This window comes from Brassica napus, chromosome A5 (assembly GCF_020379485.1).
Source record: "Brassica napus cultivar Da-Ae chromosome A5, Da-Ae, whole genome shotgun sequence".
Lineage (NCBI taxonomy): Eukaryota > Viridiplantae > Streptophyta > Magnoliopsida > Brassicales > Brassicaceae > Brassica > Brassica napus.
In genome coordinates, this window is record NC_063438.1 from 28736104 (window position 1) to 28759038 (window position 22935).

General features: G+C 37.9%; 7 protein-coding genes across 9 annotated transcripts; 3 read left to right on the forward strand and 4 right to left on the reverse strand.

Annotated features, from left to right (window-relative positions):
- Positions 1–107: 107 nt before the first annotated feature.
- LOC106382864 lies at positions 108–2776 on the forward strand. Its single transcript, XM_013822944.3, has 9 exons — positions 108–365; positions 606–714; positions 804–898; positions 1295–1420; positions 1498–1618; positions 1706–1790; positions 1903–2016; positions 2131–2170; positions 2392–2776. The coding sequence occupies exons 1-9, from the start codon at positions 189–191 to the stop codon at positions 2542–2544; spliced, it is 1020 nt and encodes a 339-aa protein (XP_013678398.1). The 5' UTR covers positions 108–188; the 3' UTR covers positions 2545–2776.
- A 488-nt stretch (positions 2777–3264) lies between these two features.
- Positions 3265–6039, forward strand: LOC106382866 (probable isoprenylcysteine alpha-carbonyl methylesterase ICMEL2). The gene is made up of 11 exons (XM_013822946.3): positions 3265–3777; positions 4024–4100; positions 4196–4265; positions 4361–4444; positions 4612–4686; positions 4762–4863; positions 4941–5078; positions 5160–5225; positions 5307–5450; positions 5538–5628; positions 5727–6039. The coding sequence occupies exons 1-11, from the start codon at positions 3548–3550 to the stop codon at positions 5886–5888; spliced, it is 1239 nt and encodes a 412-aa protein (XP_013678400.1). The 5' UTR covers positions 3265–3547; the 3' UTR covers positions 5889–6039.
- Positions 6040–6087: 48 nt separating this feature from the next.
- LOC106382865 (FHA domain-containing protein At4g14490) lies at positions 6088–7574 on the reverse strand. The gene has a single exon (XM_013822945.3). It carries the CDS (start codon positions 7390–7392, stop codon positions 6151–6153), a length of 1242 nt encoding a protein of 413 aa, XP_013678399.2. The 5' UTR covers positions 7393–7574; the 3' UTR covers positions 6088–6150.
- A 78-nt stretch (positions 7575–7652) lies between these two features.
- LOC106382867 (6-phosphogluconate dehydrogenase, decarboxylating 2) lies at positions 7653–9926 on the reverse strand. Of its 2 annotated transcripts, none has more exons than XM_048780284.1 (3): positions 9689–9926; positions 8612–9415; positions 7653–8504 (listed from the first exon to the last, which is right to left on the reverse strand). In XM_048780284.1, exons 2-3 carry the CDS (start codon positions 9383–9385, stop codon positions 7812–7814), a joined length of 1467 nt encoding a protein of 488 aa, XP_048636241.1. In that variant the 5' UTR covers positions 9386–9415; positions 9689–9926; the 3' UTR covers positions 7653–7811. The 2 variants fall into 2 exon arrangements, with proteins under 2 accessions (XP_048636241.1, XP_048636242.1); XM_048780285.1 differs by having other exon boundaries at positions 8612–9446; positions 9689–9917.
- Positions 9927–14672: 4746 nt separating this feature from the next.
- LOC106380166 (developmental protein SEPALLATA 2-like) lies at positions 14673–17440 on the forward strand. The gene is made up of 7 exons (XM_013819974.3): positions 14673–15217; positions 15831–15912; positions 16091–16152; positions 16237–16336; positions 16433–16516; positions 16635–16780; positions 17050–17440. Exons 1-7 carry the CDS (start codon positions 15033–15035, stop codon positions 17141–17143), a joined length of 753 nt encoding a protein of 250 aa, XP_013675428.2. The 5' UTR covers positions 14673–15032; the 3' UTR covers positions 17144–17440.
- A 116-nt stretch (positions 17441–17556) lies between these two features.
- On the reverse strand, positions 17557–20504 carry LOC106382856 (RCC1 and BTB domain-containing protein 1-like). 2 transcript variants are annotated; one of them, XM_013822931.3, is made up of 9 exons: positions 20324–20504; positions 19783–20054; positions 19431–19624; positions 19292–19339; positions 19146–19218; positions 18883–19054; positions 18247–18678; positions 17973–18164; positions 17557–17859 (listed from the first exon to the last, which is right to left on the reverse strand). In XM_013822931.3, the coding sequence occupies exons 2-9, from the start codon at positions 20036–20038 to the stop codon at positions 17811–17813; spliced, it is 1416 nt and encodes a 471-aa protein (XP_013678385.2). In that variant the 5' UTR covers positions 20039–20054; positions 20324–20504; the 3' UTR covers positions 17557–17810. The 2 variants fall into 2 exon arrangements, with proteins under 2 accessions (XP_013678385.2, XP_013678386.2); XM_013822932.3 differs by lacking the exon at positions 20324–20504 and adding an exon at positions 20134–20321.
- A 133-nt stretch (positions 20505–20637) lies between these two features.
- LOC106382857 (E3 ubiquitin-protein ligase At3g02290-like) lies at positions 20638–22810 on the reverse strand. Its single transcript, XM_048780288.1, has 5 exons — positions 22471–22810; positions 21805–22046; positions 21293–21716; positions 21104–21213; positions 20638–20912 (listed from the first exon to the last, which is right to left on the reverse strand). The coding sequence occupies exons 2-5, from the start codon at positions 21922–21924 to the stop codon at positions 20886–20888; spliced, it is 681 nt and encodes a 226-aa protein (XP_048636245.1). The 5' UTR covers positions 21925–22046; positions 22471–22810; the 3' UTR covers positions 20638–20885.
- Positions 22811–22935: the final 125 nt, after the last annotated feature.

Below are 22935 nucleotides of genomic sequence, written 5' to 3' on the forward strand. Positions count from 1 at the left end.
TCAAATACAAACCTATTATTTAACATAATGCTGTTAATACGTCGTCGTTTCGAGAACGTATTGTAAACATTTACATGACGTCGTCGTTTTCGAAGATTCCCCTATAAAAAGAGAAATGGACTAAACAAAAACCCAGAAAGGTCGTCGAGTCGAATCGAATCACTCCGGCGAGAATAACGATCGAATCGATGGCGGAAGGCGGCGATGATCCACAGCGATTGAAGAAGATTGCGGCGGCAGCTTACGAGTACGATAACGATTCTCGATGGGTGGATTACTGGTCTAATATCCTAATCCCTCCTCACATGGCTAGTCGCCCCGAGGTCGTCGAGCACTACAAGCGTAAATTCTACCAACGCTACGTGGTCCGTACTCTCTTTTACACTTTGAATTTGCGTTTACGGTCTTTGTAGTGTGAGTTCGAGTTTGATTAGTGTGAGCTACTTATTTTGGGAGAGGTTTTGTGAACTTTGAATCTTAGGGTTTAACGTGTGTTGCAGTTACTCGATTTAAAATTTAGATGTTCAATATTTTGAATGTATTTTTCTCGACTTGTTTGCTGAATATGGAGTGCTTTATACTGCTATGGTATTTTTTTTTTGTAGGATCCTGATCTTGTTGTGGAGCCTATGGCTAGTTCATCTTCTTCGTCGCAATCTGCAAGACCATCTGCATCTACCAATGCAAATGAACAAGCTCGTTCACGGAACTCTGGTGGACTTTTTTTTTTATTTTCTGATATAGTCAACTTTCAGTTTATGCTAATATGAGATGAGTTTACTGACTACACTCTTGTGTATCAGGATCTGTTCCGAGAACCACTGGGCCATCTGCTACTTCAGGTGTGAGTTCAGGGCGGTGGGATCAGCAGACTATTCAGTTTTCTGTCAATGCTTGGGTAATATTCTGTTTTCCCTATTGCAGTTTCTTGTTCTTGGTGCAACTGTGCAAGTGAAAATATTTTAATTTATCAGCATCACTCCTTATGCAGTGAACTCCAGACTTTTGTGTACCTTCTTCTTAAATCACAAGTGTACATTTTTATTAGACTTAGTTTTTATAAAAGGTTTAGCTTTTTATTAGGGCTCTGAGTTTTGGGATTACTTTTCCTTTCTGCTGTTGAATCCTTTACGTGGACATTTTATTAGATGTTGTGTAGTGTTCTGTCTTTTTGTTCTCATGTCTTGATGTGCTTGTTATACTCAGATATGAACTAATCAAGACTAAAGCATTTTTTCTGGTATACTTCACCTGGATATTTTTTCCGCGTCTTAGTCGTTTTCATCTTTCGCAGGTTTTCGTTATAGCTGTGCTGGCAGTGTTACCTCTAGTGCCAAAGAACCTCTCTAATAGGGCTTATCGTCTATCTTTCATGGGAACTGCATGCTCATCTCTTTATTCCTTGTACTCTCTTTATGGGGTAAACCATCTTACTACTCTCTAGGGACCAGTCATTCATTATCTTCTCTTTGTAAGCTTGACTTTTGTTATCTGCAGAGGCCAAGTGCATGGAATATGCAAGGGCTGCAAGTTTATTTCCAATCAATTATGGGAGCAAAGGATTTCATCTATTTCATATACTGCCTCACATTTGTCACTTCACATCTCTGTCTCAAGTGTAAGAGTTGATTGAGTTTTTTTTAAGGCTGCTTTTCTTCAAGCTATAGACATTTTAATGATTAGTCTTCTTATCGATTTGTTGCAGTTGCTCTGATTCCCATCTTGTGTCGAGCCCTTGAACAATTAGCCAAATTCTTGAGGCGTAACTTCGCTCGCTCCACCATATACAGGTAGCTTGCTTCCTACTGATCAGCAGGTTTGATTGTAGAACTCGGTTTCATTTGTGAATTCTTACTGATGCTTACCTCTTGCTCTGTGTCCTGTTTTTGTAATGATTATCAGAAAGTACTTGGAAGATCCTTGCGTGTGGGTGGAGTCAAACACAACTACTCTTAACATCCTCTCATCGCAGGCTGAGATAGCTATCGGCTTCCTTCTGATTATCTCTCTGCTCTCGTAAATTCCTTGGAACCCTTTGGAATAAATTGAGTTCATATTTGCAGATCTGGTTCGAACTGCATTTACTCGTTTTCACTCATCTGACCAAGGCTATCATTTTATTTACTGCAGATGGCAACGCAACATTATACAGACATTCATGTACTGGCAGGTACGTCTATTCAAATGTTTTTCTTGCTTTCCTTTTGGTTGGAGTCATCATATATCTCTATTGGCTCAACATCTCCAAGTAGAATTCATTGTTAAAACTTGATCAACGGACATATGAACATAAGCTTATAGCTACCCTTTTCATCATTATCTCCATGAGTTTGTTTTTTTTTGTTGGCAGCTATCGAAGCTAATGTATATGAGTGTTTTTTTTGTTGGCAGCTATTGAAGCTGATGTATCAAGCACCAGTAACAGCAGGATACCACCAGAGCACGTGGAGCAGAATCGGGAGGACGGTGAATCCCATTATCCAACGGTACGCTCCCTTCTTGAATACTCCGGTCACTGCCGTCCAGAGATGGTGGTTCAGGTGAAAAACCAACCGAAAAATGCAGAGGTGAAACCCCTTAAAACAAAAGAAGAAAAAGTTTCAGCTTTATTTTTCATTTCAACTTTCTGCGTAAAGTAGATTCTTCTCTTTTTGGGTTATGAAATATTATTGTTGCTAATGATTTTTTACTCTCTTCTGGTTGTTAATTTAGATATATGTGACTTAATTCCCTTTTGCATAGGTGATCATTTTAAGATTTATAATTTTCCTACAAATCATATATGGCTGTATAAAAAATCGGGTTTATAGTGTAAGCAAATTTGTAGATATCATTTTAAGGATAATAAAAGATATTGGAAAATATAGTATATGTGCTCATAATTGATTGGTTGTTTGTAAATTAGTCTTCTGTTCGTAAAAGGGAAAATCTAAAATATTGTATGTGAAGAGGAGAAAAAAGAATCCAATAATAGGGAACAAAAGAGATGTCATCATTGATTTGGATTTTTCTCATGGTTGGTGCTCGTGCCACCGCTAAGTTTACCCATCACGTTCTAAGATGTGGATCTCGCGGTTCCATGTGGCGTCCATACACAACTATGCCAAACTTACAAGTGTTGAGACATCAAACACACAAAATGATTACCCATTACGTTTACGTTAGCAGCTACCATTATTCTTATCGCAATTATTGTATCACAAGTTGCTTAATATCAGCTCCAAAGTATGGCTAATAAGATTAACAAATCCATAGCAAAATTAACAATGATATCTCTCACCAGAAAAAAATACAAAACAATTCACTAGGAAGTGATTAGAGTATTCCAATTAAAAATAGTCAATTAGGAAGATACGACGCCGTTTACAGGTATTGTATCTTTCCTCCTCGGTGACGAGGGAGCGCACATGCTTAAATAGCTTTTTCAAAAGTTTGAAATAATAAAGAAAAAACAGAACCTGGTCAATAATAAAAGGAAGCCAAGAAGGGGAGAGACAAACGAAGAGGAGAAACCAAACACGAGATCCAATATTTTTTCACGGCGGACATGCAATCATCTTCGGAGATTCACCATCATGAAAGATGCCGTCCAGTGTTTCCAACGGAGAATATTGGCCCAGCGGATTCCGACAAAGGAAAGGTTCGCCGTAGAGTGTTGAGGAAGTCATCGGCGCCTCAAATTTGCAGGCAGCAGTCGTTCGGTCGAGACATAGGCCATGCAGCGGCGGAAACGTATTTGATAACTCGTCTTAGCTTCGACCTTCTTGGTTATCTCGGGTACGTATTTCAATTTTCCCTCCCCAACTCTCATGGATATACATATAAGGTGGCGTCAGAGTACCTTGTGCGGCAGGGTATCGTTGACTTGTTCTTGTGATTGTAACTTGCTCGACAGGGAAATAAAATAAAATTCTGGAAGAGATTACAATTAGTCCCTGAATTTTTTAAAATTTATTAATGAGTTTTATGGTAATCTTGAGATGTAAGAAAGGTTCTGTTTTAATGGTTGAAAGTTTGATTCAGGGTAGGTTATCGGTGGATCACAAGATTACTTGCTCTTGCTTGTTATGCAATCCTCCTTATGCCTGGTTTTCTTCAAGGTGATCTTATCCTCTTTGCTGATGAATATTTATTATCAAGAAGCTGTTTATTCATTGTACACTAATAAACAAGCTTGTTTTGTTGGCTTCTGCAGTTGCATATCATTATTTTTTCTCACCCCAAGTTAGGAGGAGTATTGTATATGGTGATCAACCTAGGAATAGGTAACTGAGCCTGTGTAACCAGCATAATCTAGGCCTGCTACTCCCTTCACTTTCATATCACAAATGATTGATATGATCTCGATTGTTTTTGGCAGGCTGGATTTGTACATACCACCACCAACAAGTGCCGGCCTTAAGCCTGTTGTAGTTTTCGTGACTGGTGGAGCTTGGATTATCGGGTAATCCCACTCTCAATCATCTCTACTTAAATACGTTTTAGTATGTAATAATGCATACATTTTCTTCTTGGTTAACTTTAATAGAACAGTAGGTTCCCTGAAGCTACATCTTTTTTCTTTTAAAGATAATGTCTAAATTGGTAGTTTCATACTTGCATATCCTTTAGGTACAAAGCTTGGGGCTCTCTCTTGGGACTGCAGCTAGCAGAAAGGGATATCATTGTTGCATGTCTAGATTACAGGTAAGCAAATTAAATAATCCCTTAGCCGTTCTAATATAACTTTATCAACACATAAACCAAACATCTTTTGTCCAGAAACTTTCCTCAAGGAACAATTAGTGACATGGTAAGAGATGTTTCTCAAGGAATATCATTTGTATGCAATAACATCTCTGCATTTGGAGGCGATCCTAATAGGTACTTGTTGGTTATATTGGCTTCTCCATGTATTTCACAAGCTCTGGTGATTAAACCATGTCTGCTTGTTTGTGTAGAATATATTTGATGGGGCAATCAGCTGGTGCACATATCTCATCTTGTGCTCTCATTGAACAAGCCATTAAAGAATCAAGAGGAGAAAGAATCTCATGGAGTGCTTCTCAGATTAAAGCTTACTTCGGTTTATCTGGCGGGTAAAATATTACTTGACTAATTAACGTTACTCAGTTACCATGAAGCTTAGATTTGTTAACCATTTGCAAAACTTGGGACAGGTACAATCTCTTCAATATGGTCGAACACTTCCATAACAGAGGCCTGTATCGTTCTATTTTCCTTAGGTAATCCTGCTTAGGCACCATATGGTTAAATTATAAGTAAGACATTACTTATGGTTGTTCATTTGTTGATCAACTTTGCAGCATAATGGAGGGAGAAGAGTCATTTGCACAATACTCTCCTGGAATCAGATTGAAAGAGCCGAGAGTAAGAAAAGCTGCATCTCTCTTGACTCATATTGTGCTCTTTCATGGATCTGAAGATTACTCCATCCCATGTGAAGCAAGGTTAGATTACCCGTCTACGAATCTGGACAATATGCTAGTACTTCCTACTTAAAGTAGACAAATGTTTTTTTTTTTTGCGTTTTGTAGCAAAACTTTTGCAAAAGCTCTTCAAGGTGTTGAAGTTAAAACAGACCTAATTATCTACAATGGTAAAACTCACACAGATCTATTTCTTCAGGTAAGCAAAATACCACATAGTTCAGTGTACTTGTAAAACAAACATGTATATAACAACAAAGTAATGGGATTACCACTTCTTTTTTTTGCATTGCAAAGGATCCTTTGAGAGGAGGTAAAGACGAGCTGTTTGATCATATAGTCTCCATGATACACGCCAATGACAGTGACGGTTTGAGTAAAGATGCGGTTGCACCACCGAGAAGACGGCTTGTGCCTGAGATTTTGCTTAAACTGGCTGGTAAGGTCAGCCCTTTCTGAACATGAAGACTAATGTTCGATATGTTTGTTGTAACTTCTTGTTCTGTTTTGCCTTCTTCTTCTTCAATTTGTTTATTTATTTTACTAAAAGTATATGTAAAAAAACTTGCACATGTAAATATGATTTGAATTATAGCCTCTCTTTTTCTAAGCTACATCTTTTAACTCTGGACAACAAAACAATATGGATCCAAAAGAGTCGAAACTGAAGCAAGTTTACTACTCAGATGATCAGAATATCATATATTCAACCATGTACAGATTAATTCACACTGCCTTCTTCCTTTGCTTGCTTCTGCTCTGCAATATGGTGGCGAACTCTTAAAGATTTACTTCTCATATCCTCTATCATCATCTCCGTCTTATCCACAATCTGTTTTCGCAAGTGTACTTTCATGTATTCAAACCAGTCTCCAAGTGTCATCTTCTCTAAATCTACCTTCTCTACATTCTTGTCATTCCTTGATCCCTGCTCAGCCTTTCCTTCTTCCTCACACCCACCATCTGATGTCTCAATTACAGCTTCATTGCTCTTACAGTCTCCTTCCTCTTCAACTTCATCTTGTAAGTTCTCTGCCTCTCCATCTTCTCCTAATGTGCTCTTCCTTGACTCAATCTCAACCTGCTCTAACATCTTAGATGCCTCATCTACCTTATCACATGTTTCAATGCGACCTTTCTCATCTTCTTCAACATCCTCATTTCTAGATTCCATCTCTTCTACAACGCTCTTCTGCTCCGTTTTCTTCTTCTTTGCACGGCTTTTCTTCGCTTGGTTCAGAACCATCTCCAACTCCAGAAAAGAATCCCCACCAATCGCTTCCTTCTTGCTCCTCGTAGCCCTTGAAGGTCTTCTCTTCTCCTCTATAACAGTATCCTCACACTTTACATTCTCTTCCAACCCCAAACATTCGTTTCTCATCTGCCTACTGCTCCTTGTACCTCTCTTCATCTCTGAGATCTCCACTCCAATTCGAGTATCCTCAATCTCCAACTTGATTGGATTCAAATCAAAACTCTTAGCCTTAGAGTTGCCCTTCTTCTCCACTGGAACAGCTTCCTCCTCCTCCTTCATAACCGCTACTTTCTTTTCGTTCTTCCGAGGCCTACCAACCCTGCGAAGGCGCCTGTTATTCCTCCTCGGCCTCGGGGGAAGCTTATGCTCCTCCTCCTCCACCTGAGCATCAGTCTCAAAGTTCACTACAATGGAAGTACACTCACCTAGCTTGATCACGTCTCCGTGGCGGAGAATGACAGGAGTATCTGAATCGAGAGGTTCCGAGTTCAGTATTGTGCCGTTGGAGGATCCAAGGTCGTGGACTATCCAGTTCTCGGAATCGGATACGATTCGGAGGTGTTTCGTGGAGACTCCGGCGTCTTTAACGACGATTTCGTTGCCGCGAACGATTCGGCCGATACGGATAGTGGATCCGGGCTTGTACTCTAGAGATTCGCCGTCTCTTGGTCCCTGGACGAACGCGAGCTTCAACAATGGCGGAACCATCTTCTCTGTGAAGATTCAAACTGAATTTCAAAATTCGAATTTGTCAACGCTCGAGCGGATACGAAATGATAAAAATATCAAAACCACTCTCCAGCCCAGTGGGCTTCTTTCGTAGTAGCCCAATAGGCTTTACCGTTACCCGGGAAACTCGCGAATTTTTAGTTATGCATAGGACGACGTGTCACCTTATATGACGAAAAAAATAGACGGCCTTTTGTTAAATAGGCCACACAGTATTTCAAAAATTGAGAAAAGTCCAATTAAACCGAAGGTAACAATTAGAACCAAAATACTTGAAAAACTTTTGAAGTTATACAAATCATAACGTAATCCACAGTAATTTCACACATTGAGGAAACAACACATTCAGTGTGAAAAATATTATTGAAGGAGAGAAACAGAGAGTGAAACATCAATCATCACATGTTGGATTTGGATTGTCTTGCGATCTTGAACCACTCGGTGTGGAAAGAGCCTTCAACATCAGTCCTCTCATAAGTATGAGCACCAAAGTAATCTCTCTGAGCTTGCACAAGGTTCGCCGGCAGCCTCTCTCTCCTGTAAGAATCAAAGTACGCCAGACTCGCAGACATACCGGGAGTGCTAATCCCCGAGTTGATACTCAAGCAGACCACTCTCCTCCAAGCCGACTGCCTCTCGATGATCTCTTTCGCAAACTCGGGATCCACCAAGAGGTTAGCCAGCTCCGCGTTCCTGTCGTAAGCTTGCTTGATCCTGTCTAAAAAGATCGCTCTGATGATGCACCCTCCTTTCCAGATCCTCGCCAGCTCGCCTAGCTTAAGGCCCCACCCTTTCTCCATGCTCTTGGCGCGGATTAGGTTCATCCCTTGCGCGTAGCTGCAGATTTTCGACGCGTAGAGAGCCTTCCTCACGTCGTCGATGAGCTGCTTCTTGTCAACGGTTTGGTCGGTTAATACATCGCCAAAACCACCTTCTTTAAAGACCTTAGCGGCTTGCACACGCTCATCCTTTAGCCCGCTGAGGAACCTCGCGTCGAGAGAGGATTCAATGGTGGGAGAAGGAACAGAGAGCTCAGCTGCTTGCTGCACCGTCCATTTCCCGGTACCTTTCATTCCCGTTTTGTCCAAAACCTTTATGTAAAAATAGATTAGTCGGTTTAGTATGCTGAACCGACCGGTTTAATATTCTGTTATTGGTTTAATAGTTTGTTAACACTAGTTATCATTGTAATCAATACCTTGTCAACCAAATGCCCATCTCCCTTATCGTCCTTGATCCCGAAGATATCCGCTGTGATCTCCACCAAGAAACTCTCGAGCTCGCCTTTGTTCCACTCGGTGAATACACTATGAAGCTCCTCGTTCGTTAACTTACCAACGGATTTCAAGACATCATAAGCTTCTGCGATAAGCTGCATGTCACCGTACTCGATCCCGTTGTGAACCATTTTGACAAAGTTCCCAGAGCCGCCTTTGCCAATGTAAGTCACGCATGGACCACTGTCTCTAACCTGAGCCGCAACCTTGAGGAGAATGTCTTCGATGTTCTTGTACGCTTCAAAGGACCCTCCAGGCATCAGAGATGGGCCGTTACGAGCACCTTCTTCGCCGCCTGAGACTCCCATTCCTAGGTAGAGGAAGCCGTTCTCAGACACAGCTTTTTCTCTCCTCTCGGTGTTCTCGTACCACTCGTTGCCACCGTCGACGATGCAGTCACCTTTTTCGAGGTAAGCTGAGAGGGTCTTGATGGTCTGGTCGACGGGGGAACCGGCTTTAACGAGCATGATTATGACACGTGGTTTTTGAATGGAGTTGACGAAGGACTCAGGGTCGTGGAAGCCGTAGACGGGGAGGTTTCCTTCTTTCTTGGCTCGTTCGACGGTTTCGTCGACTTTGGAGGTTGTTCTGTTGTAGACTGAGATTGGGAAGCCTTTGGAAGCAATGTTGAGAGCTAGGTTCTGTCCCATCACGGCTAGTCCAGCTAAACCTATTCTTGTTGGTTGAACAGCCATTGTATCTATCCCACTTCTTCTTCTCTCTTGCTGTTATAAAAGAAACTCACAGATCTCAAATCTAGAACAAAGAAGACACGTTAATAGATAATTAAACCAATCGATTCAACCAGGGATCAAAAATATCTAACAGATAATGGATACATGCAATTACAAAATCAATCAACACGAAGAAGATTATTACAGATCCAGAATAAAAAATTACGACTAAGTTCGAATAACAGATTACTATATATAACCAACATATGATCTACAAAAATATTACAATGAGAAGATAAAGGGAGAGTGATCGGAGAAACAAACCTGTTTTATCCCGAAATTGATTTGAGTTTTTACTGGAAAGATCTAAAACACGTAAGAATTTCGGGGAGGCTGGTGATTTGTAAGGGAGATATATAGCAAATGAACGGGTCTGATTCGGACCAATTAGAAATTGAAGTATTGTCAAAGTTGGCCACTCTGCGTTAGGTGAGGAGAGGTGGGTTGGTGGTGGTCGTAGATCTTCTCTTCTATTGGATCGTAATGTATAAATCAAAAATATTTATTCTTTTCATACCTTGTTTATTTATATTTTTTTGTTAATTTGATCATTTCACATACCAATTTTCCACTAATTCTCTAAAGTAATTAAATCATCATGATTATTGAAAAAGTAACATCATATAATGTATTTTTTCTTAATTTGATCATTTTACATTACTTTTTTTTTTTTAAAACCGAAAAATCCAAAGTTTGATTTATTTGTTAACATTTCGTAAATACATCTTAAATTATATTATTTATGTGAAAGTCCCCTTAGTCAAGTGGTTTGACTAAATGTTCATTAATGCTTCTACACCATAAGGTCTGGATTTCGAATCCACGTGATAATAAAGTCGATTCATGACTACATTCTCTTCAATGAGTAAAACTAAGAATATTATGTAATTTGACAAAGACTTTACAAGATAAGGCTTGAAGTTTTGACATGATTCATATAATATAAATGAATATATACAACATGAATATTCATATCATATCATAGTTACTAACTAAAATATTAGTTGGGTCACTAATTAAAAATCAATTTCGATCTGTTTGTCATCTTTAAAAACCGAGTAAACCAAATCAGATCGATCACCTATGGAGTGATGTTGCTACTAACACCTTTAGCATGTTTAGTTTTTGGAGATTGTAGTAGTGGACGTATAGGACCATTGAAACATACCAAAAAAAATTGTGTAAGTGATTAAATGACATCTACGTAGAATTATTTTAACTCCCTCTTCAAAACTTAGAAACATACTAAACCTATTTTGCAAACAAGAAGATTTGTGATTTGTCATAGTGAAGACATGTTTTAAATTTGTGTGAGATTTATTTTAACACTCAATTCAATTTTGTTTAAGCATGGTTTATGATTGTATTTCCATCCTACATAATTTTAACACTCTATTCAAATATGGAGTGAGTGATTGTTATATTTAATAGGATCAATGAATCTATTAAAAATCTTAAAGCAATAAATACCAGAGGAACTGATCATTACATTTTTTTGTGAGCCCAATAATAATAGATTTTTTTTACAACTTAGCTATTAAAAACAAATGTAGTTTGTTTTGAATTGCTTCAATTCTGAAAATCATAATGACAATATTTGAAAACTCCAATTATTTAACATACTTTCTCATTTTCTATATAAAATAATTAGGAGGTATGATAAAGTAAACATTAAAGAGGTGGAAGACAAAAAGCTCTTAAGGAACACACAAAATATTTATACATTTGTTACTAATGGTACTACATTTGTGCATTATGTAAGAAGTGAACTACATTAAAAATTTTGGAAAATGAAAAAAGATTCATTAATTATACACATTTGTCAACAATTTGAAACTCCACATATATAAATTCCAATTTACAATGATACTATTATTTTGATCAGCTTCAAATGGCAATAAAGAACATATATTAAATTTTTTAGTGTATTTAACATTTTTCAAAGAAACAATGTACTCTTTAGAAATCGGGTCCAGCTGCATATCCTTGAGATTCATCTCCATGCGAAGCATCTCTGCAATTCTCCAATCCATCGCTATGAGGCAAAAAAATTGTATGAGTTTTGTGTACTCATCTCCTCTAGCTTTCACCCCAAACAAATATCTATCTTGAAAAAGCTTCAAGATCTTATTCAACTGCTCAGTCTTGAAATAGCCTTGGATGAGTGCTTGATGTGTCGGATAATAAAGCTTCTCATGCTTCTGTTTAGCTTCTGCGAGAATCTCTTGAGCTTGGTTCATAAGCTCTCGAGTAGCCTAACTGCTAATGACCATGGTGTATGTGTACACATCTTGTACACTGTGCTCTTCGTTTGCTTCAAAACCTCGCTGGCTCCATCAGGATCCCCATTTCTTGAATACACATACACAACCACATTAAAGACCTCATTTTCAGGAGAAGATCCTCTCGAAATCATTTCCTGAAGCAATACTTTGCTCTCTTCAGCCTTTTTCTTTCTGGCGAGAGCTTTGACGAAACAAAAGATAAACCGAGGAGGAATGATCAGCCCCTTATCCTTAGCTAAAGAGAAAAACCATAAAGTTAACTCCACTTCACCACTCTCAAGCATCCTCTCTATCGCCCTTTCAATAACCTCACTCTGTCAAGTAGGTGAAGCTTCTCCCACCTTGAAATTGATTCCACAGTTCCATCAAACTGAAGTTGGTAGAAAGGGTCTGGCGCTGGTTCTGCAGAGAAGAACCTCTTCGGGGAGAATCTGGATCCAACATCACCGGCACACAAACAAAACATGCTCCTCAAACCTCATAAACAAAATGTGATTCTAAAATCTCCTGTTCTGTTTTGCTCTTCAATCCATGATTACATTCTCATCAATGGGTAAACTAAGAATATAATGTAACTTGACAAAGACTTGCAAGATAAGGCTTTATAGTTACGTCATAATTCAGATCATATAAATGAATATTTACAACATGAACATTATCGCTATTGAGTTACTACTAACTGAAATTTAATTGGGTCACTAATTAAAATTGAATTTCAATCGGTTTGTCATCTTTAAAAACAAAGTAAACCAAATCGATCACCTATGGAGTGATGTTGCTACATGTATTGACGATCATAACTAGTTTCATTATATTAATTTGCTCTATAAATTTTTATCCAAAATAACCAAAACAAATCTATGAAAATAGTTTTAAGACCTTCTTTTTTTGAAAAAGGGCTAAATCTATGAAAATAATTATAGATGAGAAATAAGAAAAAATCACAGCAGATAGACAATTATAAAATGGGTAGAAACTCCTTAGTAATATACTAACACCTTGACATGTTCTAGTTTTTTTGGAGATGGTAATAGTGGTCATATATGACCATTTGTTGAGACATACAAAAAAAATCATGGAAGTGATTAAATGACATCTACGTAGAATTATTTCAACTATATCTTTAGAACTTGAAACATACTAAACCTATTTTGGAAACAATGAGATTTGTGATTTGTCATAGTAAAGACATGCTTTAAATTTATGTGGGATTTATTTTAACACTGATCAATTCAATTTTTATAAGCATGGTTTATGATTGGATTTCTATCCTATTCAATTTTGTCACTTAATTCAAATATGAAGTGAGTGGTTGTTATATTTAAGAGGATCAATGAATTTATTAAAGATCTTAAAGCAATAAATACCAGAGGAACTTACCATTACATTTTGGAAAGACTCGGAACTAATATATTTTCATTTTTAACAACTTCGCCATTAAAAACAAATCGAGTTTGTTTTGAATTCAATTCTGAAAATCGTAATGCCAATATTTGAAAACTCTAATTGCTTAACATACTTTCTCACTTTCTATATAAAATAACTGCGAGGTATGAGAAATTAAACATTAAAGTGATGGAAGAAAATATAAAGCTCTTAAGGAAACACAAAATTTTATATGGTAGTATACTTGTGCACTATGTACGAGGTGAACTACATTAAACATTTTGAAAATGAAAAGATTCATTAATTATACATATTTGGCAACAAATTCAAACTCCTTATACATATGAATTCCAATTTACAACGATACTATTATTTTCATCAGTTCACAATAGCAATAAAGAACAAATATTAAATTTTTACTGGATTTAACATTTTTCAGAGAAACAATGTACCTTCAGAATCACGAAATTAACAACTCTCGGATTCGACGCATGATCATGAATTTTCTGGGTAAGGTTTGCTCCTTCTCCTTCCTTGGTTTCGAAAGTCGAAAGTTTGGTTTCGAAAGTTGAAAGCTTCGTTTTGAAAGTCAAAAAGATAATAATTATATGGGCCTAAGTTGTAAACTGTTGACCCACTAGTCCGAGTTTTGTAAAATTTATCTGTTTGGTTTGGACTTAAAACTAATAAATCTCCCCACATTCATATTTGGCCCAATCTTTTGTTCGTTTTCTGATTTCTTATGCTATTTTTATGATTATCAAATTACTCCATCATCTCAATTTCTAATATATGGTGTTACGGGAAGATAGCGGTTCTCTTGGTGGGGCCTCTTGTCCAGGGCGGAGTCACCTTGACTGGATTGAAGCTGTGGAGCACACAGTGGCTCAGACCTGTGTGACGACGGAGACTCAGCGTTGAGGATAGTGGATCGGTTTGGAAGCTGATCTTCCATGGAGCTTTGGGTATGTTAGAAATAAAAGAATGAAGAATGTCTACAAACAAAAAAAAAGACAGGAGCCAATAGATGTTGAGAAAAAGAAGAAGATAGGAGCCAATAGACATGCGACACATACAATGTCCATATTAAGGTATGAGAGTTTTTTCTGCAACTTGTGAAGTAGAAAATGATGATAGCTACTTTAGTATTATTACTGTAGAAGCCAAATGTTAATCCCACTCTACGCGCCTCACCACTTAGACAACTTTATAATACTATTTCATTGGAATATATATACCAAAGTACCCATAACTACATTACACACATAAAGCATTTTGTAAAATCAAAATTTTGTTTGCAGTACGTAGTAGAGTTATGCTATATCGATGTTTCAAAATTTTCTATGAAGTTAGGCAATGTATGTAAACATAAAAGAGTGGAAACACAATATCTAATTATTATCTACGTAATAGACATGAATTATAAACTTCATTTCTCTTGATTAGCAGCAACTCATTACAAACAATGGCGTCTCTGTGACACGCGGGTAGAAAAGAGAGTGTGAGATTTTTTTTCACTTTTTTGTGAAAGAGGGAGGACAGAGAAAGAGTAAAGAAGTAGAGAGAGAGACACACCAGATACATCACCAAACCCTAATGTTCTCTCACCCTCACAAATATCTTATCTTTATAGCTTTTATAGATTTACAGAAGCTTCCTTCAGATTCACAATCTCATCAAACACACACAAACCATTTCAAAATGATCTAAAGAAGAAACAAGAACCCTTCTATACAATCAAATCATAACCAAACCAGAAAGCAAAAGTTTCCTCTTTTACTTTCTTCTTCTTGTTCTTGAGGAAACTAGGGTTTGATTTTATTCTCCAAAAGAAAACATCTTTCATCCAAAAAGAGCAAAACCCAACTCGTGTTTGTGTGTGTGTGTGTCTGAATATAGATAAACATTTACATATCCTAATAAGGTTACATATCAAAATGGGAAGGGGAAGAGTGGAGCTAAAGAGGATTGAGAACAAGATTAACAGACAAGTCACGTTTGCTAAGCGCAGGAACGGTTTGCTGAAAAAAGCTTATGAGCTTTCTGTTCTCTGCGATGCTGAGGTTTCTCTCATCGTCTTCTCCAACCGTGGCAAGCTCTACGAGTTCTGCAGCACCTCCAAGTACTTAATTATATACTCTCTTCTCTCTATCTTTCTATAAATGTGAAAATATTTTGATAGATCTGTGCTTATAATCTTCCATATTTTTAATCTTGTGTTGAAGTTTATCTTTCTAGATTATGTTGTGCTTTTGGTTCTTGATTACTTTTGACAAACTTGATTTTCAGTTTTTATATTTGATCTATAAGGTTTTGGTTAGTTCAGTTTTGAATGATTGAATTTTGAGATCTGATCTCTTCTCATGTCAATTTTTTGAGTAGATTCGAGATCTATAGGTTACAGAAGTGTCTTAATGATATGCTAATAATATATATCATTGTCTCTGCACAGATAAATATATGTTCCGTTAGAGATTATTAAAGTAGTTAAAGATTCACAGGTTTCAATAAAAATATAAAGATCCAACGTAGAATAATCTGTGGATCCATGCATTAACCAGTCTTACTTAACTTCATGCAGATATTTAAGCACCAAAGGAATTTAATTACATCTCTTTTCAATTATGCCAAAAGATCTTCTTCTTAACAATATTTAAAATATTTGCTAGTTTCTTATTTCAGCCACTAAATTAATAATTAATTAATAGTTTGTTCTTTATGCTTTGATCTTTCAGCATGCTCAAGACACTGGACAGGTACCAGAAGTGTAGCTACGGCTCAGTTGAAGTCAACAACAAACCGGCCAAAGAACTCGAGGTTTAAATCTCTACCATCACTTAATTAACTAATTTTATTTGATATAATAACTAACACTAAAGCTAGAGAGCTAGAGAGCTAGAGAACTTCAGAACTAAAGATTCTCAGACTGGAATAAAAATATATTTTTTAGTTAGAGAGTCCAACATTAACGTCTCTTTGCTTGGCATTTTTTCAGAATAGCTACAGAGAGTATTTAAAACTGAAAGGTAGATATGAAAATCTGCAACTTCAGCAGAGGTATGTATATGTATGCTCACATATAAACAACTTATCTATACATGTTATGTGTTTGAATTGATGAAAGTGTGTGTTTTGCTTCAGAAATCTACTTGGAGAGGATCTTGGACCTTTGAACTCAAAGGAGCTAGAGCAGCTTGAGCGTCAACTAGACGGCTCTCTGAAGCAAGTTCGCTGCATCAAGGTGATTTCATTACCCCATTGTATATATACAGAACATACTTTAATTGGTTTTGTTGCGTGAGAAAAATGTCTGAAAATGCTTGTTTCGTGTATATAGACACAGTATATGCTTGACCAGCTCACTGACCTCCAAGGCAAAGAGCATATGTTGCTTGAAGCCAATAGAGCTTTGTCAATTAAGGTAGGATGCTTGTCTCTCTAGTTTCTGATAGAATCTCAAGACATTTTATATAATCCACATTTATATGCGAGTTTGAATGTTACAAGTCTTTAACTACGTTATGTTGTACATTTTTTAGCTGGAAGACATGATCGGCATGAGGAGTCACCATGTAGGAGGGGCATGGGAAGGTGGTGATCAGCAAAATGTTGCCTATGGACATCATCAGACTCAACCTCAGGGACTATTCCAGTCTCTTGAATGTGATCCCACGTTGCAAATTGGGTAAAACCAAACAACTCTTACCTTTTTACACATTAACTTTTAGGTGGTAAACCATTAACCGTTTGATTAAAGCCTAACACTGTAGATTTGGTTTTAAAAACGCTTTGTTTGGTGTTAAGTTTCAGCTCTTGATAATGTCTAAGGAAGGAAAATCAATCCTGTAAAAACTTTTTTAAAATTTAAAGGCCTTGAGTTTCATATTCTGTAAAAATTAAAAAAGTGTTTCTATTGTAGATTGTTAAACTATGTTTTTGTGGTGATGAGAACAGGTATAACCATCCAGTGTGTTCAGAGCAAATGGCTGTAACAACCCAGGGTCCGAGCCAACCAGGAAACGGCTACATCCCTGGCTGGATGCTGTGAGTGATGCCTCTGATTTGATGATGAGAATAAGACGAATCTTTAAGCATTCAAGTGGATAGTTCTTGATGATGAAAATGAGATGGATTAAATTAGTATGGAATGTAATGAATTGTGTTTATGTATGCTGCATAAGACTTTTTTTATTTGTAGACATAAGTGGCTATACATAGCTGTGATAGCCATGAACATCTCTCTTCTGTTGCAGGAGATGTATGTGCCTTTTGAAACCTTGCTTATGTATAAACGGATTGTAACGTATGAAATGTTAACATTAGCCATGTCTTATCTGGTTAACCACTTTATCCCGTCTGTATAAAACAAAACGCGATTATATGCTAACAGGAACGACATAGACAGCTTGCAAAAGAGGCCAATAAACTCTCAAATTACAATGAGATTTCAACACTTGACAATGCCACAGAGATCCAGCTTTTATTTCCAAGTCTTAAGTGTACATAGTAGATCATTACAGTATCTGGATCTTGCTCAGACAGCACAGATAATAAAGTACTATGTCCTGAAAAGTAAAATGATACAGAGAGTTTTGCTGAAGAATGGACTTTATAGTTTACTACATATTTTCAATTGTTTAAATGATACATGATAAATAGCTTATAATCACTTCAAACAGTACTAAACTGTTCTAGAGTTTTGGGTTTGTGCTTTTTCAATATACTTCTTCCCCATCAGGATAGTCTTTATCAAGAAACTGCTCCCTGAAACACAACAATTCACATTGTAATTAGCTTTGAATGACTTGGATTCTTCCCAAGTTAAACCAAGTGTACTATATATGTAACAGAGAAGTTTGGTCCAAAAACACTATTACCTGAGTCTCTCACAGAGGCGGGCTAAAGCTTCGGAACCCATCCTGAATGCAACATCTTGAATCTCTGAAGCATTCGAGAGGTTCACACTATCTGCTAACTGAAACTCACATAGCTCCTTCAACGAGAACGCATCGGTTAAAACAGCTGAGTGACCACCTCCTGCTGCTAGCTTCCTCACTTGTCCCACACACCTGAAAACAACACAGTTTCCCCTTAATCTAACCGAAATTACCACAATGTCTGCATGACAAACAAACTTGTTTGAGCTAATACCAGTCCACAGGAGATGGGTACCAAGCATATGATGATTTCTCATTAGCTGCTTGGCCATAGCTATTGTATCCCCAACCACAGATCCGTCCCTCTCTCATATAAACCAGAGTGTGTGAATGTCCACAAGCAACAAGCCTGACATCGGTCGGGATGACTAGAACCGGGACGTTCCGCAGAAGCATTTCGCTTCCATTAGAGACAGAAAACAAGAAACCAGACTGAGGACCAAGGCCTAGCTGTCCCGCTTGGCCACCACCCCAAGCATAAAGCGCTCCTTCCAGAGATAAACCACAAGTGTGCACACCTCCACAAGCGACTTCTTTCATGGACACACCATCGAGACCAGCGACTCGCCTTGGTATCAACTCCTTGTCACCGGATTGAAGAGAAACATGGCCGAGTTGGCCCATGCTTCCTAGTCCCCAAGTGTAACTGCAACGAGAGAGATAAGTGAGTAAGATTAGCTGAAAGATAATTAATCAAAAGGGAGGGAGACTTGCATTTGCTTCCTCAAGCATTCCCCATCGGGTAGGATGGTGATGAGATAGATATCTCCTTTTCCAGAACCCTTGCAGAGAATTGGTATGTGAATAACCACAAAGTTTTCAAAGAGAAAAGGTCTTTTAGAAAACTTACACCTCGCCCGTTTCTGATACAGCAGCAGTATGGTATTCTCCACATGAGACTTGCGTTATCTTCACGAGCTCAGGTGCTTCGTCAAGGAACTTCGCATAAGCAGTTATCACACGAGGTGCTTGTAGTCCTTCACATGTGACTCCTCTACCAAGCTGCCCTTGTTCATTATAGCCTTATTTTCACAAAACACAAAAAATTAAAATCATAAATACCATAATTATACCACAAACAAGTTTATAACAATGTCTCAAAGCTTTCTTTACCCCAAGCTTGAAGAAGGCCATCTTCTGATAAGGCCACAACATGAGCTGTCCCACATGAAACTTGGCGAATTGCCTAAAACATGTTTATACACCAATGCTTATTAATCCTTGATTCTCCACAAGGAGAGAGAGTTGAGAGTACATACCGTGTTAGCAGGGAATGCCCCTGAGAATAACCGTGGCAGATTTGATCCCTATCATTCGAAGTTTTGAGAAATCAATAAGAGAATGGCACAACTTTAGTTTCAGACACATTAAATGAGAATAAACCTTTTGTTATATTACCTGGTTTTGTCCCCAAACCCAGAGTCTACTCTTTGAAAGAGTACCGTCATTGTCACGAGGCTCCGCAATAGCAGCAGTGCAGAAAGCTCCACAAGACACGAACTTCACAAACTCTGACTGCAACTGCTTCACTTTCTTTGGATGTTTCCTCCCAACCTCGGTTCCATCCCCAAGCTGACCATACTCATTGGCCCCTGAAACCATTAGACATCAAAATGTAAGAACCACCATGACTTGAGCAAAGTACACATTGCCTAAGATTCAACCACAAGATCCAAAGACTACAGAAAGGAAATAAATTTGTATCAAATAAAAACCCCAAGGTGCGTTTATGTGAAAATGAGAGACAGACCCCAAGTGAAGAGAGATCCGTCTGATGCAACAGCGGCTGTATGTTCCCGGCCACAGGAGATATCAAGCCACCGTGAATTGGCACCAGCAGGGCAGCCAAAAAGCTCAGGAGGAAGCTGTTTTGGGATACGCAAAAGACTCTCTTGCCCTTTCCTACCGGTTTGCCCGCTTTGATTGTATCCCCAGACGTAAATGGCGCTCTTCGTTGGGATACTCACAGGAGCAGCAACTTCGCCAATTATCTCTCCAATATCCATTTTTGAGACAAGACTCCTGTAACAAAATTGCATAAATTATTCCAAAAAGTCTCGAAATTTATGCGGTTTAATATGCATTAATAAACGAACTAAACTCTGATTATACAGAAATGAGCAGAAGCGATCACGAATCAAGCAAGTTTACGAAGACCCATCTTAGAGCTAATCATGAATTTTAAAAAGAAACGAACTTTCTCCAGTAACACGCAAAGGAGAACTTGATTCACAACAATTCAAAGGAAACTAATTTAAAAAAAAAAGAAAAATTAATAGAAGAGAGCATACCTCTAAGATGAAATGTTGAAACTTTGACAAAGAATCGAAGTTTCTGGACGTTTTTGTGTGTTCGGTTTGGGGGATGATGCCTAATGTGTGTAATAAAACGGAGGGAAGGAGAGAACCAATGAGGTTCGTTCGTTCATTGTCTCCGAGACATCGGGTTAAGGTTCTGAGAATTGTTTTCTTTATTAGCACCGTGAGTCCTTCATTTTACGAAATATTAACACAAGAGTCCCTAAACTTTCAATTGTTCTTCTTTTCCCCCAATTCACAAGACTGTATATCAGTAATTACGAAATATTAACACAAGAGTCCCTAAATATTAACATTGCTTCTTGTTTTGCATTTTTTTTGTGGCCATGTTTCATGGAGTTAGCATAAAGCTTAAAATGTTGCAGAGGTACATTTTCACCCTTCCTGCTTCATATATTTAACATTGTAAAATGACAATATTCACAAAAACCAACAAGCCAAATTTACACAACATCCCCTCTGCATTGCCTTGCCATCTTCTCCAGTTTCAGTTCAGATACAGAGGACACACAGATAGATGATCGATGATTGATGTTCACGGTGTTTCATTGAATTCCATCACCTGCACACAAGGACATTGGAAAACAAAATGGGACCTCTTTATAAGGAGACTTCTCTGTATGACTGTATCTATCACACATATTCCTCAGACAGATAAAACCAGAAGCAACCATGAAAGGAGCATAAGCTTCTAATCTCACCGACCATGCAATTTCAAAAGCATATATGTTCTGAGAGAGAGAGAGAGGTTACCTTGCCGCAGACAGGACAGTTTTCACTTCTCTCCATCCATTCATAAATGCAACCAAGGTGGAAATGGTGAGAGCATTTTGTTACAATCTTTGGGTTCTCTGATGTATATTCTGCCAAAGCCAAACAAGACATGATAAATGTTGAAGCCCGAAGCAACAAAGAAAGGAAAAACAACGAAACAAAAATAACCTTCAAGACAAGTTGGACATGCATCTTCATCTTCAGACAAAGGAAAATCCCATATGTTTCCAGACGCTGACTTTGATTTCATAATCCTAAGACTGGATTTACTAGAGTACTCTTCTTTGGGATCTTTCTCAGAGATAACCGATTTGTTGTTTGCCCATTTGCATCCGAAAGATTCGGAATCAGCATCGCTATCACTTCTCAGAGGCTCAGCTTCCTCGTGGGAGTGACTTGAACCCTTCTCACGCCTCGAGACGAGTGAACGGAAGTGCCTAGGATCAGCATCGTAAGGCAGAGGCCTTGGAGTAGAACGGAAGGCTTCAGAGAGAAAGTTATCGTGTGAAGAAGAGGAAGTTATCGATGGAGTGGTAGCTTGAACGGAAGATGGCAGAGCGCGTATTTCTCCTCTTCCGAACACCGAGCTATACTGCAAGTATTCAATATGGGATAAACTCGTGAGAGTAAACATATGAAAGCTATGAGCTGATAAAAAAGCAATGCGAGTGAGAACGTACCAGGTTAAGGAAGTTACGAGCAAGGCATCTTATGCAGGGACAGTTCCTATATACGGAGCTATTTGGATTCATGTACTCATCAATGTCTTGGACTCGAAAGCAAGACGAAACACATCCCATCTTCTCCTCCTCCTCCTCTCTATTTTCCTTACCCTCAAAAACAAAGATTGAAAGCTTCTATCTAAAGAAGTCTCGTTCACCAAACCATACGGTAAACAGTCTGCTTCATATCTCCAAGTTGCCTGCAATGATAAAATGGGGTTTGATTCCTTAATGATGTGATCAAGCACATTTAACTAAACCCATCTCAGTAAAACTTTAGTTTAGTTTGGATCTGAACTTCAAACAACTCACAGAACTAACTTTAAAGTGTAATGCAAAGCACATAAACTGATAAAACCCTATTTTAGGTAAATCTCCAAAAGCGAAAAGATAAAAACTTTGCTATAATAGAGAAACAGACAAAGCCCAATTGAGATAAGATACATAGAGAAGATGAAAACCCCAATATTGATTGCACTGAGCAAAGCAAACAGAGTGAATCACCGACAAAAATCAGCGAAATTTGATCAGAGAATTGATATCAGAAACGATCGGAGTCGAATTATCACAACCCATTTCCACTAATTATTGAAATGATCGCAAAATTGTGAAGAAAGAGCAAACCTTTTTGATCGAGGATTGAGCTGGACGGAGAGAAGAAGCAAATCACCCCCAAATCCAATTCAACCTTTTGATCGGGGCTCAGCGTAAAGAGAGAGCGATGAAAACAGATAACCGACGAAAGAGAGAGAGAGAGAACCAATAAGAAAGATTTAAAAATTTAAATATTAATTAAATACTGAGACTCATTAATTAATTTTTTTATTTCGCAATTTCCCAGGAAATTCAAAAAGTGGGAGACACTGGAGATGATGGGCGATGATGAATGATGCTTGTTGTTGTGAAAGTGGGTGAGAGAGCTTTGTTGAATGCCTATGGAAGCTTCAATAATAAAACAAAAAATACGACTCCATTAATTAAATAACACTGTGTTTAAATTAATGATAATCAAAGGACTTAATAAACTATATAAATATGATTAGATTATGTGTTAAAGTTCCAAGGTATTTGACCTTTTCGGGTTTAGAC

What these genes read in the sequence shown, in the direction of transcription:
- LOC106382867 (XM_048780284.1), bottom strand. Translation starts at nt 9,385, where the DNA reads ATGGCTGTTCAACCAACAAGAATAGGTTTAGCTGGACTAGCCGTGATG. An exon ending in ATGGGCATTTGGTTGACAAG is followed by an intron (nt 8,505 to 8,611) that starts GTATTGATTACA and finishes TTTTACATAAAG; the next exon opens with GTTTTGGACAAAACGGGAAT.
- LOC106382864 (XM_013822944.3), top strand. Translation starts at nt 189, where the DNA reads ATGGCGGAAGGCGGCGATGATCCACAGCGATTGAAGAAGATTGCGGCG. An exon ending in CTGATTATCTCTCTGCTCTC is followed by an intron (nt 2,017 to 2,130) that starts GTAAATTCCTTG and finishes TATTTACTGCAG; the next exon opens with ATGGCAACGCAACATTATAC. An exon ending in AGACATTCATGTACTGGCAG is followed by an intron (nt 2,171 to 2,391) that starts GTACGTCTATTC and finishes TTTTGTTGGCAG; the next exon opens with CTATTGAAGCTGATGTATCA.
- LOC106382866 (XM_013822946.3), top strand. Translation starts at nt 3,548, where the DNA reads ATGCAATCATCTTCGGAGATTCACCATCATGAAAGATGCCGTCCAGTG. An exon ending in TATGCCTGGTTTTCTTCAAG is followed by an intron (nt 4,101 to 4,195) that starts GTGATCTTATCC and finishes TGGCTTCTGCAG; the next exon opens with TTGCATATCATTATTTTTTC. An exon ending in TCCATCCCATGTGAAGCAAG is followed by an intron (nt 5,451 to 5,537) that starts GTTAGATTACCC and finishes TGCGTTTTGTAG; the next exon opens with CAAAACTTTTGCAAAAGCTC.
- LOC106380166 (XM_013819974.3), top strand. Translation starts at nt 15,033, where the DNA reads ATGGGAAGGGGAAGAGTGGAGCTAAAGAGGATTGAGAACAAGATTAAC. An exon ending in AGCAAGTTCGCTGCATCAAG is followed by an intron (nt 16,337 to 16,432) that starts GTGATTTCATTA and finishes TCGTGTATATAG; the next exon opens with ACACAGTATATGCTTGACCA. An exon ending in GATCCCACGTTGCAAATTGG is followed by an intron (nt 16,781 to 17,049) that starts GTAAAACCAAAC and finishes TGATGAGAACAG; the next exon opens with GTATAACCATCCAGTGTGTT.
- LOC106382856 (XM_013822931.3), bottom strand. Translation starts at nt 20,038, where the DNA reads ATGGATATTGGAGAGATAATTGGCGAAGTTGCTGCTCCTGTGAGTATC. An exon ending in CGGATCTCTCTTCACTTGGG is followed by an intron (nt 19,625 to 19,782) that starts GTCTGTCTCTCA and finishes TAATGGTTTCAG; the next exon opens with GGGCCAATGAGTATGGTCAG. An exon ending in GTATCAGAAACGGGCGAGGT is followed by an intron (nt 18,679 to 18,882) that starts GTAAGTTTTCTA and finishes CTCTCGTTGCAG; the next exon opens with TTACACTTGGGGACTAGGAA.
- LOC106382865 (XM_013822945.3), bottom strand. Translation starts at nt 7,392, where the DNA reads ATGGTTCCGCCATTGTTGAAGCTCGCGTTCGTCCAGGGACCAAGAGAC.
- LOC106382857 (XM_048780288.1), bottom strand. Translation starts at nt 21,924, where the DNA reads ATGGGATGTGTTTCGTCTTGCTTTCGAGTCCAAGACATTGATGAGTAC. An exon ending in CTCGTAACTTCCTTAACCTG is followed by an intron (nt 21,717 to 21,804) that starts GTACGTTCTCAC and finishes GAATACTTGCAG; the next exon opens with TATAGCTCGGTGTTCGGAAG. An exon ending in ATGTCCAACTTGTCTTGAAG is followed by an intron (nt 21,214 to 21,292) that starts GTTATTTTTGTT and finishes TGGCTTTGGCAG; the next exon opens with AATATACATCAGAGAACCCA.